This window comes from Lampetra fluviatilis, chromosome 50 (assembly GCF_964198595.1).
Source record: "Lampetra fluviatilis chromosome 50, kcLamFluv1.1, whole genome shotgun sequence".
In the NCBI taxonomy this organism is placed as follows: Eukaryota; Metazoa; Chordata; class Hyperoartia; order Petromyzontiformes; family Petromyzontidae; genus Lampetra; species Lampetra fluviatilis.
In genome coordinates this window covers 2,812,488-2,826,058 of record NC_136324.1, presented here as the reverse complement: position 1 = coordinate 2,826,058, position 13,571 = coordinate 2,812,488, and the positions used below count along the sequence as shown (strand labels likewise).

The window sequence follows — 13,571 nt, the reverse complement described above, 5'->3', positions numbered from 1 at the left end:
CCCCAACAGTCTGTTAAGGCTACATGGGAGGATCTTTGTCTTTGCAGGAGCGGAGGGTGCCTCTTGGCCGGTAGGCTCCACGCCCCCGCAGCAGGAGAACTGGGTCAGCTTTACTGACAGCGCTACGACGATGCCGGAAGGGGGGGCGGCCGTGTCAGCCACTCCCACCGCCCCCACGCACTTTGTGGCCTCGCAGGTAGAGTTCTCTTCCCCTTCACGTCGTGCCAGTACCCACAGCTGCACGGCGAATGTCAGAACCAGTGGGAACTTTAGTTCGCATTTGGCAGCATGCCAGCCAAATCAAAGCGATTTCTAGCTCAAATGAGCTTTGAGGCTGTGTTCATCTCCTGTTGGCAACCCTGTGCCAGTGATGAAAATTCCTTATTTCTATGGCAAGGGTGAGTCTATCCATAGGACAACCACTGTTGACTTTCCCACAGTGGAATTAATTTTATTGACCCCCTGAGATATGATGGGCTGAGTGAAGTCCCAACCAGGCTTAATTATCTCAAATACTGTTTTGGCACTTGGCGATGTATTCCATGGGAGGTGTGGTATAAATGATGACGATGATGATAATAATGATGATGGTAAAGGTTTTGACGAATACATTAACAAGATTCCACACCAAAAATATGTTTAAACAGGCTTCTAATTTAATGGGTGTTGATGTGGCTGTGTGGTTAAGGGTGGATGATTCCATCATTGGAGCACTGAGTCAGCACTGCTGTGGTCCTGGGCTCAACTCAGAGCTGTCTTTCACTATTGAGCCAGGTTCTTAGGTCTAGCGAGGTGATCAGGGTCAAAATCAGAATATTGATTTATCCTGGAAGAATCCGGTGAGCTATGAAGCTCTATTTCACAGATGTCGAGTAGGGTCGGGTCGGCAAGTAACAACAACAAACAATACAAAACAACCGATAGGAGTGCAAAATAGAGATAAGGCAAGCAAGTCGTGAACAATAAACGAAATTGGGCAAAACAACAACAAAAACAGTCCCAGACCACACCAAGACAAAATGGCACATTAACATTGAACAATCGATACATGGGTAAGGGTCAAGGTTACAAATCACATTGACAAATTTGGTTGTATCCAGCACGACAGATCTTCTGTTTCAGGATCGTCTCCGATCACCAATGACTGCATAAAAGAAAATGTATAATATGATATTTGGTCACTTGGTTTGGCTTAATCCTGCTCTCCGGCTTAACAAAAACTTGAAAAATGTACTTGTGTTTAATAGCAACTTCAGTTTGTGCTAAGTATTATCTATGATTAACAGATATTTTTTAGTGCGAATTAGTTGAATATATATGATTAGTGTATGTGGCAGCTTGAAAAACCAATCGATAAGTGTCGGGTCTGAATTAATGTTAAGGATACTGTCTTGTCAGAATACATTGTTGACCGCAAATCATGCGTTACATTCCACCTGGTAATACTTTGGCCTACAACGATTGCATTGATTCATTAATTAAAATCGATGCCTTCGCTCACATTGCATGCATCAAATTGTGCACTTGATAATATCGCATTTACTATAAATAAAATAAAAGGCAAGCAATATGCTACTGGAGCTTTAATGCTTATGACTCATAAAAAACATGATGAAAAGGAGAAAACAAATCCTTAACAATATTAACGAGACTGTAAAAAAATTGTGAAATTTAATTGTAATGTAAGCAAATGACATGCTATTATTATAGAGTATACAAAACAGGACAAATGATACAGAAAACAAACAACAATACAAATGAGATGGTAGAGTCATATAATGAATTTGTGACCTCCATGACAATCCCATCTCGAGAGAGAGAGGGGGTGGTCAATCCATACCTTGACATATGATGTCACAATTGAGAGATGTCTACTCCCGGTAAACATCAAACACAGCTTATCAACTTCGGTTAATACCCCACACATTCAACACAAACTAACTATTAAAATTTTACCAGGTTAGGCCCACTGAGCTATATAGCTCTTTTTCAGAAGCGACCAGACCACAAATGATAGCTCAATGAAGTGGCTTATCATGTGGAAATTTCTAGCAGCCAATACTCTAAATTCATGTTTCTAAATGTGTAGAGAAAAACTGGAGAACCCAGAGATAATCCACGCGACCACAGGGAGAATATACAAACTTCAAATATACAGGCATCAGGGTCGGGATCAAACCCATGACCTATATACCAGGCGAGGTAGTTAACATCTCGCCACAAGAGTAATAGCCAAACTTCCAACATAATTACAGCTATAAGAGAAGTAGAATGACCCACACTGGGTGCAGGGTTAAAGTACTGCTATTACTACAGGGGTGAGGGGCTTTAAATATTTTTCTGACCACAGGGTCGAGTCCACAACCTCCTTCATACCAGGCGAGGTAGTTAACATCTTGCCACCACGGCGCCCACACCCCATGATTTCCCCCCGTGTCTTCACGCGTGTCACGTGAAGGATCACACTGCGACCGGGTCGGTATCGCGCGCGTCGGTGGCCGGTGGTGGCGGTGGTGGCAGCGGCGGCGGCAGTGGCAGCGGTGGTGGCAGCAGTGGCGGCAGCGGCAAGGAGCTGCAGCGCAGCGCCAGCTACAGCGAGGACCCGTGGCGAATCACAGAGGAACAACGCGACTACTACATCAACCAATTCAAGACGATCCAGCCCGATCTTGGCGGGCTCATTCCCGGTACGGCTGCCACCTTCACCTACAGCTGTGATGATGATGGTAATAATAGTAATGTGGACCCACATGTCTGTATCTCTGTAAGTACCCACGTGTCTGTATGTGTGTTGTCAATACCCATGTGTCATTGTCTACTAGCCCCACATGTTTGTACTTTTGTGTCCCATCCAGTAGCCTGCTAAAAGGTTTTAGGGCACAGTGAGACCTTCCTGGATTGACGTATATACAGTATTTATACTTTTCTTTTGTCCATGATGTGTAATGTGACGAAGATCCTTATTTGATGTTAAAAATGGAAACGTATTGGGACTAGAAGGGTTTGCGTTCCATGATTTTTGTTCACATTGGAAGTGCATGTCAACAAGTACTATTGCTCATGACGTGCTTTAATAATGTTGATGGATTTATTGCTGCATTTGTAGGCTCTGGTGCCAAAGAGTTCTTCACTAAATCCAAACTGCCTATAGTGGAGCTCTCTCACATATGGTGAGTAAATGTTGTCCTTGATAAAGCACCGAGTGTCTCTCCTGCTTTGCACTTTTCCCTTTCACAATGCTGGAGAACGATGTGCCAAGCTGTTACAACATTTCCTGGCAATTCTCGGTGTAAACCACTCACACGCCGAATTAAGTAGCAATCATTACATAACCACACCTTAACAAACGTGGAAAGACATTACGTTTTGTCTAAGCTGTTGAGCGCTTAACTCAATCTGAGGATGACACGTTGTTTCTTCACTATCAAAATGGTGCACACGCTTTAGAAAGTATCCCTTAAAATGATTGCAATGTGCTTGTATCCTTGTTAGTGTTAGATTTGAAGCTTTCGTGACTGCAAGGATTCATACTTTTAGGCTTTTTCGGTAAAGTCACGTAGGTAAAAATAATAATAATAAAGTAAAATAATTATATATGAAAATAACTAAATTAAATCAATGTAATTTAGTTATTTTCATATATTATTATTATTTTTTCCTACTTGACTTTACCGAAAAAACCTAAGAGTATGAATCCTTGTTAGTGTTTTTTGAGACGCAGTAAAATGTAGTTACTTTCTAATTGCAAACAATGCGTGTTATTGTTATTGCACAAATGCACAATGATGGAGTTAACCTTCATGTTTCTCTTCATTGCTCCATCCATGCTGGGGGATTTGGTCTACTAGACTGACTGCTTTGTCTCGTCCACACTGTTCAATCACCCCACCGCAGGCCACAGTAACTTCTCATTATGCTTCTTTACTTCACTCTTTTGCACTTTCAGCTTCTCTTCCGTTTTCTCTTTTTTTTTCCAAAGTTCGTATAACCTTGCTCTATTCAAGGAATGCATTACAGTGAGGGAAAAAAGTATTTGATCCCCTGCTGATTCTGTACGTTTGCCCACTGACAAAGAAATGATCAGTCTATAATTTTAATGGTAGGTTTATTTGAACAGTGAGAGATAGAATAACAACAACAAAATCCAGAAAAACGCATGTCAAAAATGTTATATATTGATTTGCATTCTAATGAGGGAAATAAGTATTTGACCCCTCTGCAAAACATGACTTAGTACTTGGTGGCAAAACCCTTGTTGGCAATCACAGAGGTGAGTAGTTTCTTGTAGTTGGCCACCAGGTTTGCACACATCTCACTCACTCTACGTCTCGTCTATTATGCCTTCAGCAGTGCCGTTTTTGATGCCTTTGCTCAGCAACCAAGATTTAAAAACAGTTTCGTAGACAGTCAGGAAGACGCGGTTGTGGTTGGGTGGGGTACATATACAGGAAGGAGGCGGGCAGATTTTCACGTTTGCGACCAGACCTAAAGTCAGTAGGTGCAATACTGTCACGGATACTCTGGCAGTTGTCAGCTGTGCAATAGCTACGGAATGCTGCGGAAATAAGAAAGCACTGCCATGGGCGCGGTGAAATCACATGTGGCCGTGATGGCCTCTGTACTCACCGCTGCTTTGATGCTCACTTCAGCCGCTGACTGGCAGCCCGGGGCAGATTATCTATGTCGCGGATTAAACCGTACTTACGAGCTAATTTCTTTTTTCCCAGCACGTGAGGTACTTCTATTATTGGCTGCTCCTCACTCATCAAAGAGTGGCGATTCGGTGCCCACTTGACCGCAAACGTTTCACCAAGTAAATTCATTAATTAAGAAGCAACAATAACAGATTGTTAGCAACAAAAAAACTACTTTTTTTTCTGGCCTGGACTTTTGCAGCTGTTTTAGACTAATTTCTTTCAGGGTGCTGATTCCAAATCTGATTTCAGATTTGCTCTATCACATCTCATTTTTATGCTATCGGCATACCCCATTTTCATTGATTTTACCAGAAATTAACTCTGTCACTTATGATTGCAAGTTGTTGCGAGTCAGTGACTGCTTTAGTGTTAAAATATGGTGCTGTATTTTTAGGATAGTGTGTTTATAATATAATTTTATGTAGATATCCACATTTATTTAATATTTTTCTTCTGCAGTTTTTATTGAAAATGCAATATTTGATATCTCAAAAACCTGATGTGATAGACAAAAACTGATGCCAGATTTGGAATCAGCACCCCAAAATTACCTTAAAACCGTTGGAATACCTTATGCCAGAAAAAGTGTGTTGACCAGTGTTATCCGTGCTGCATCTTCACCATTATACGTAGGTGCACATATATTATCCGTTGTTTGTTTTATCGGGGGGCCACCATTACGCCAGATCATCGAGAGTCAACCGTTCTGCTGGTTGCCTGCGCTCCCCTTCGGTTTCCACCGCCCCTCCCAGGGAGCTGTCGGACTTCGATCAGGACGGGGCGCTGACGCTGGACGAGTTCTGCGCTGCCTTCCACCTCGTCGTGGCTCGCAAGAATGGATACGAACTGCCCGAGAAGCTCCCCGAGAGCCTCGTGCCCAAGCTCATTGACATCGACGATGCCACCCGTACGTACGCCTGCTTGCCCTCTCGCTCGCCCGCTCGCCCTCTTGCTCGCCCTTGGGCTCGCCCGCTCGCCCTCTCTCCCCCTTTTGCCTACCTCTTTAAAAGTGAGTCCTAGAAATGATGTGGCCAGATGTCCTGTGTCCCCCATATTACAAGGTTTATTAAAAACATTATTTCCTTGTGATCGAGAAATATATAAAGAAGTTGGGAAACTTTTTCTCCAGTGTATTTTCGGGTTGTTCCGCACGTTGTTTGGCACGATGTCCGACATTTCACTCCACACGCTGGGAGCTTCTTGTGGACATGAATCGAACACGTGGAGCGAGACATGTGGGTTATTTGTAATCTGACCCAATAACCACAGGAACCATTCGCTAAGCAGGATACCACCCCCCGCCCCCCTCACCGACTCGCGACATTTGTACTGTGGCTGTGTCCCTGCTGTCGTAAGCACGATGGGGTCCAGTCCGGCCACCCTAACGTTCCGACGTTCCCGCCTCTGTTCACAGACGTGCCAAACCCCATTGCCGAGGCGTCGTTCACGAGCTCCCCCGTCGAGGCAGCGACGAGCAAATCGCCGTCACTCAACCAGGCATGGAGCGACCTCCACCAGAACAGCGAGGTGAGGCTCGACGGCTACCATTAAAAGTTCACTCGCAGATTTCCCCTTTTGCAATCGCAGACTTCTGGCAATCACCACTGTTAACTCCTGTCGCCCGTTTTCTTTTTTTGTAACAATGCAGGAGCCTCGCCGCGAGGGGGCCTCCTTGCTCACGATTCCGTCGCGCTCACGATGAATCGATTGACCTTAATTCGCTCGTTAATTCACGGCCACCGGCCGCATTAATTCGACCCCTTTTTGTTTTTTGTGTCGTTTTTCACTTGCCACTGACTCTGCATGTCACTTGCTGTGCTTAATGATGAGTGCGGGGGCTTTGGGGCGGAGGGCTAGCGAAGGCGGTGCTGCTGGGGCGCCAGCAGAGGGGATCGTTGCGTCCGTTTGTGCGCTCGGCAGCGCGAGCGAGCAGCGTGGAATTGTGCGCGCATGCGCCTTGGCGACCCGCTTGTCCCTCCCCCCTCTGCTTTCTTTGCCCACCGCTTAACCACCTTCATCTCTCGTCAAATTAAGCCTCAGTCCCACACGTGCGCACGAGGTGGAGCTGGCGGCTCCCGTGACATGGTTTGGCGAGTTCCGGTATCTATTTCGCTGTCTTGGATTTTGGGTGCTTTGGGTTGGGGGGACGACACACTGGAGCGTAGAGGATCCACATGGCGATGCTGCAGTTGTCGTTTTGTTGATGTCGTTTTAACGCCGCGATTGGCTTTGGATTTGCAGCTTTTGTCAATCCACTCCAGATTGTCGTGGCGGGGTCATCCTATCATAGTCCATGCTGGTCAGTGGTGGTTAGTGAAGGGAGCACCCAGGACTGGTTCAGATATCACTCCGCCCCCCCCGTGATGTTCGCTTTGGCCAGCAATCGAAATCAGCTCGGCAAGTTTCAGAGCACGGTGCACTCAGCACCGTGCCAGCGCTCTACCCTTTGGCACAGTCCCCACTTGTGTCGACTGAAACAACCAAATAAACTGATCCTGCGTATGTATTGACTTGTTGCAACTCCATTCAAGACCAACGTCAGACTCTTTCTGTACTCTTTGTAGTAGTGTTTGACGGTATTCTCTTTGTGGTACTTATAAGTGGTGATATAAATTCTGCGTTGCTATGGCAAATCCCATTGTACTTAAATAGCAGTGGCTCAATTAGGCCGCCGCAATAAACAGCGCGAGCAGTGAGTGTAATTATCTCGAGGAGGCAGGGTTAACTTCGGCACACGATTATTGTGGCGGCATCACCAAAGGCATTCTCACCGGCGTTTGGAGCCCATTACGATTTCTCACTCGCCATATCTGTGCTATTCCTCACTATCATCTTATCTTGCCCCTTCTCTGTCTCAGTTCACTTTGCCAAGCCGCTCTTTCATCCCATTGTCATTTCCTCTCGTCTCTCTTTCGCTGTTAGACGTCTACTCGTTTGTCTGTCGTCCTGTATCCTTTTAACATTCCGTTTGGTTTCCCTTTATCTTATCGGCCGGTCCCTCCGCTCCTCCCTCACTCCCGGCGGGCGCGCGCGCCGCGTCGTTGTGTGCCCCCCTGTGTGTGTCTGCAGCAGTGGGAAACGTTCAGTGATCGCTCTTCAAGCTGCCAGACTCTCACTCAGTTTGACTCTAACATCGCGCCGGCCGATCCTGTAAGTCTGCCGTACTCAAATCGCCACCTTTTGCGTCACGCCATCTCCCGCTCCTTCCGCCCTCCTGTATTTCTCTCCCCCCACGACGTGGCCAATGCCACTGTTGCCCTGCTCCTCACCCCACCGCTTGCGCTGTCCCTCGTTAGCATTGCCACGTCAACGTCGAGCTTTTTTGCACGGAGGCGGAAGCCACCCGCCCGCATTCGTAAACGGGGAACGCGTGAAAACGCGAGGCCATTGCGCTCGGCAAACGCTGCGGCCTGCCGATCAACGCGGGAACGTCTCGCCGTGAACCGCGCTGCTTGTTTAAACTGACTGGAACATCTGTGAACAAGAGCTTCGAAGCTCATCGGATTTCTCCAGGATAAATAAAGATTTTAAAAAACTCGAGCGCGTGCAAAGTGCGAGCGGGAGAGCTTTGCGTGGCTGTGCATGCTTGTGCCGCTCACCTGCTTAGCTTGGCTTTCTTGCGCAATTTAACCCCGCTCTCTGTGATACTGTGAGTTATGAATGTCAGCATGACAATTCTCTTTTTGTTTGGTTTTGCAGGCAACTAAGTTGGCACAGAGAGCAAAACCTGCACGAGTTTCTGACATGTGTTTGCCTTCTCCAAAAGCATGGCCGGCTTAAATCTGTGGATGTTCCTTTTGTTGGACGGTTTATAATTTTTGGCAGATTTTAAAATGTGTTCATTCAGATTTAAGTGCACATGTTATATTACTCAAGCCTGTTATGACAAATCGTTAAGCACTTCCACAGATTTATAAAAGGACTTGCGTGTTGGACTGCCAAATAATAAAATAATTTCCACTGTACCTTACGTATTTTACTTGAATGCGAATTAATTTTGCTCGTACATTTGCCTGCTTAACCGTGATAATTATTGAACTTTATACGACATTTACACAATTATTTTATAGTCAGAATTCTAAACAAATATGTAAAAAAAACGCAATAGAACACAAAAAATATAAATGTATGGAATGATTTACGTTTTTATATGGGTGCAACGGTGGCGAGATGTTAGCTACCCCGCCTAGTATACAGGAGGTTGTGGGTTCGATCGCGACCCTGATGCCTGCTGTATATTTGGAGTTTGCGTGTCTCTCTCCCTGTGGATGCGTGGATTTTTCTCCGGGACCTCTGTTTTTTCCCCTCCACATTTAGAAATAACACGCATTTATAGTTTTTGGCTGCTATCAATTTGCACGTGATAATCCATTTTGTTGTAGGCAGGTCGCTTCTAAAAAAAATAGCTATATCGCTAAAGTGATCCTTACCTGGTAAAAGTAAAAATAAAATAAGTGTTTTGTTGACACCTTGGCTCATGTTGGCCGGCATCTTTGTGGCTGCCAGTCTGCAGTAATCAGCTGTTTTGGCAGACCCTACCAGGTGCCTGTGATAGCCAGAAAGCGGTCCGTGCAGCAAGTCAAGGCACACCAAGAAGGGCGTTAACCGACATTACTCTTCACCACCCTCTTCCCAGTTTCCCCAGCGACTGTCGGTCACGTTTACACTCATGAGCGGCTTTGTATTGTCTCGGCGATGCTCCAAAGACTGTGCATGATTAATGTGACTGGGTGGGTCTGCTGTCAAGTGATTGTCAAAACCGGAACACTGGGTTTATACCCAAACGTAGAGTTTCTATGACAAAATAAACACATTTAATTTGGCTATACTGTCTGCCTTAGCTGTTAAACATGATTGGATTTAACAGGACCTTTATTTTGATTGCATTCTTGTGAGTGCAATATTCTTTTAAATGTTCCCCTTAACTTTTTATTTTGGAAAACCAGACTACGTTGCGTTCAAGCATCGCTGCAGTCCCTGCACTGAAATTATTGCGCCCATTAAAATGACTCGTTGCAAGGTGATCTTGTTAAAACTGCTCTTGCAAAGCCGGGTAAAGACGTGCCATCAATCCACCTTCCTCCTCCACCCTGAGACCACAGTCCAGTGACCCCGCAGACAACTCTTAATGAGCAAGAACGAACCAGAACTGCACCATGTCCTCCCCACCCCCATCCACCCCCCCCCCCAATCCCCCATCACGGTGAATGGCTCAATCGCTGGCCTCTGCGTCTGTCCGTCTGTCCGTCCGTCCGTCTCTGGGCACGTTGAGAAGCGTGGTGACCGCGTGGTTGCGTGCATTGGGCAGGAGACGGCAATCGTCCACCCGGTGGCCATCCGCATGACGCCCAGCAAAATCCACATGCAGGAGATGCACATCAACAGGGCCACGCCAGGTACGCACGCTTGGCATCGATGGCCACGGCGACGAGATGGTGCGGATCTGCGGTTGCGTTGCGTGGCTCTGCGCACTTAACCCCTTTCCCGTTACGATGACATAAGTGTACATCATCAGTTTTTCTTCCGATTCTTTATCGGTACCGAGGCTCCCACAAGGCCATGCGCGTGGCACAGTTTGACGCACGCTATCATTGAATTCGGTCGTGTCGCTACGATTCTTTGTGGTGAGTAAAATGTCTTTAAAAACAACGGCGCTACTCCTCTCTATATAGAATTAACGACGAGCCACTTGCACGTTTCGAGATTTCGTGGTGACGTGTAACTTGCAGACGTTTCGGAAGGGGAAAGGGTTAACGCTTTGTTTCACTTGGTTTTGTTTCTCTTTTAAAGCTTTTGCTTTGATGTCCTGCTTCTGACATCGTGCCGTGAGACCAAGTTATTTCCACTTGGAAAATTCCAAGTGGAATTTAAATTACCTCTTGTTTTTGTATCCGCAAAAATTCTCCTGCAAATGTTGTGCTCTTTGGACTAATGGCCAACGGATTGAATGTGGCCCCTAACGGAAGTAATGGTTCTCACTGAGACAGAAATAGATACTTAGTGAGATAAAATAAAATAGAAAGAGATGGAGATTCTCAAGAGAACTCGCATCCAGATATTATGGCGCTACGGCATCGTACGATTTCATAACATATATCACGTGGCCTGCCAGCACACACCAATTTTATTATGGCCTGTTAGAAGATATCGAAGTAGAACCGTCATTGACTGCATATAAAATCGTGTATTCATAATGCAGGATTGATGATGAGTGTCAACAAGGTGTCTTCGCGACTCACCGCCTCCTCGCGATTTGATGACCTGTCCTGATTCAGCGTGGTCACAATTCAATAATCTTTATTTGCAGTGCATGTAGTTAATAGTGGCTTCGGGGTTGTTCCACAAACCCATCGCATGCAACTTATGCAAATAAAATAAAACATGATTCTCGTACGCGCATTTTGACGCATGTATCACAACCTGTTTTCGTCGGTAAACTCAACGTATCATTTCCTCTCTGTGTACCTTGCCAGCTTAAGCTGCTTCAGGTATCATTTATCGCCATATTTTTTTGTCCGTGTTCAGCAGAGATGGGCACGCCGGTGAGCCAGCCACACCCCACGCCGTCGAGAGCCACGGAGCAGCCATCCGCCGCTAAATTTTCCGTGGCAAAAAGCGTCGGTACGGTGCGCACACATTCCCCTTGCTCCTTAAACATCCTCCCTCCGCTGTTGTTACGCTTCGAACGAGGTGCTCTACAATGCCAAGCCCCTGTGCTACCGCAGTTTATCTTCTGTCCCTGCCTTGTGTGCAACAGATGGTTTCCACAGCTCTGAGTCGTCCGTTTCGTCAGATGCGGAAGCTTACGGCGCCGGCTTCTCAAGGCCAAGGCGAGTAAACACGACCAGCGAAAGAGTCGCCCTCCCATTGCACCTTTCACCAAAGCGGCGTGATTTGTAAATAGTTACAAATAGCCACGAAGGGCGCGTGATTTATATTTTGAGACGTGACGTTATCGCACAGAGGCTGTTGGATTTAGGCAATCATCGGAGTAATAATTATCGGTGTCGTTACCAGTGGGGGGGAGGGGGGTTTTTCCCCAGAATGCTGCGCCGCTGAAGTTGCGTTTCACGTTGGCACATGCCGTGTTTGTGTGCAGGTCGTTCTCGGGCACCTCCGTGGACGATTCGCTCAAGAAGCAGGTGGCGCCACCCCCGCCACCCCCACCGAGGCCCAACCAGAGCCACTCGCGCTCCTCCTCCCTCGACCTCAACAAAGTGTTCCAGCCGCCCGCACAGGGTGAGCCTGCTTCTAGATTTGAAGTTTTCGGGACTGCAAGGATTCGTACTCTTTGGTTTTTTCCGGTAAAGTCACGTAGGTAACAAATTTAAATATTAAAATTAATTAACTCACGACGTTTCGGAAGCAACACAAACCTCCGTCATCAGGTCTAACTGCTCCAGTAAAATTGCTGTAGCGTATGAAGAGAGCTATTCAGTAGGGTGAGCCTGCGTTCACCCCCCCCCCCGCTACCCCCTGTGACCTGCCTGATATAACGTCGTTGGAAGAAGCCTGACGCAGGCTACAAGGCGTAACCATACGAGTGCTCGCTTGCCCACGCTGCGGCTGGTGGAAGGGCCTCCACTAGAGGGAGCTCTAGAGGGCGTTTGATCTTCCTTTCCATGCTGACGAGACGTCTTGGAAGGGGTCAGCGTACCGACACTTTACCCTACCCCATACCACAACTTCTTGGTTCTTTCGGTAAAGTCACGTAGAAGGGAAGTAATAAAATAATAAAAAAAAAACATAATAAAATTACTTCCCTTCTACGTGACTTTACCGAAAGAACCAAGAAGATGAATCCCTGCAGTCACGAAAGCTTTAAATCGCATACCACAACTTCGATTATTACGGTTGGCTATGTACGGTGCGAAGGAAGTTCATCATACAAACACATACGATCAACTAACTGGTGGTGTACACATTTATACTGCTGGGTGGAGGGAGGCGCGTTGTTGATTTGAGACACTTATACCTTTTAACTGCCGCTCCGGGCGAATGAACCGATGACCTTTCTGGATCGCAAGTGCATCCTGGAGCGGTGTACACATTTACAAATGTAGGGTACAATTGACTCGTGCGTGGCTGCCACTTAACTGTCGTGTATAATTACAGGCCAGCAGACCACCGGCCAGCAGCCTGCGCCGCCTCCTGCAGTGCCACCCCGGCCACATCCTCAGGTACCCGCACATTTCCGCTGGGCACATCCGCCTCGGTGGCACGATGACCGGCCTTGCCGTGTAACCGTACATTGTCGGAACGTGTTTTGGATTTGAATTTGATCAGATCCGCGGATGAGGCTTTGTTTTTAGGTCCAATGTTATACTTTGTCATATTTTCACATTTAAATAGTTTTAGTAAAATTTTGATTGAAAGCTTTCGTGATTGCAGGGATTCATATTCTTGGTTCTTTCGGTAAAGTCACGTAGAAGGGAAATAATAAAATAATAAAAATATAAAACAACAATTCTTACGACGTTTCGACTCCAACACAAGCAATCACCCTGATGATGATGTTTTAGTAACTTGAATCGTTTATACACTAAATATGACCGTTTTAATACGTTTCAATAATAAGTGAATTTCGGTTTCCAACAGTAAATCTGAACACTTACGTTATCTTAATAAATTTAAATAAAGGTGATGTCGCGTCTTGGTACTTTTGGCGGGAAAAGCATGGAAGTGACACCACAGGAAGTGACATCACAGGAAGCGGTGTTTCAAATTCATCTGCCGCTGTGATGTCACTAGAAGTGAACGATTTAAAAAAAAATTCTTTGGGCTATCCCAACATTTTAAACCTAAGCCCAATTTTCATTTTTTGAGATTCATCTGAAGATCAGAACACGGCCCTGAGCAAAAGAACTACCGTGG

At 46.2% G+C, this 13,571-nt stretch overlaps 1 protein-coding gene across 2 annotated transcripts in view; it reads left to right on the top strand.

Annotated features, from left to right (window-relative positions):
- LOC144948619 (ralBP1-associated Eps domain-containing protein 1-like) overlaps positions 1–13,571 on the top strand; it is a 40,353-nt gene that overhangs the window by 20,479 nt on the left and 6,303 nt on the right. Inside the window, exons 5-15 of one of the 2 annotated variants that reach the window (XM_078878227.1) lie at positions 48–196; positions 2,459–2,687; positions 3,107–3,170; positions 5,450–5,604; positions 6,112–6,224; positions 7,767–7,847; positions 10,006–10,093; positions 11,226–11,318; positions 11,455–11,527; positions 11,797–11,936; positions 12,813–12,877. In XM_078878227.1, the coding sequence (XP_078734353.1) occupies positions 48–196; positions 2,459–2,687; positions 3,107–3,170; positions 5,450–5,604; positions 6,112–6,224; positions 7,767–7,847; positions 10,006–10,093; positions 11,226–11,318; positions 11,455–11,527; positions 11,797–11,936; positions 12,813–12,877 (1,250 nt within the window). Of the gene's footprint in view, positions 1–47; positions 197–2,458; positions 2,688–3,106; positions 3,171–5,449; positions 5,605–6,111; positions 6,225–7,766; positions 7,848–10,005; positions 10,094–11,222; positions 11,319–11,454; positions 11,528–11,796; positions 11,937–12,812; positions 12,878–13,571 lie in introns of both variants that reach the window. The other variant, XM_078878226.1, reaches the window with a different exon arrangement.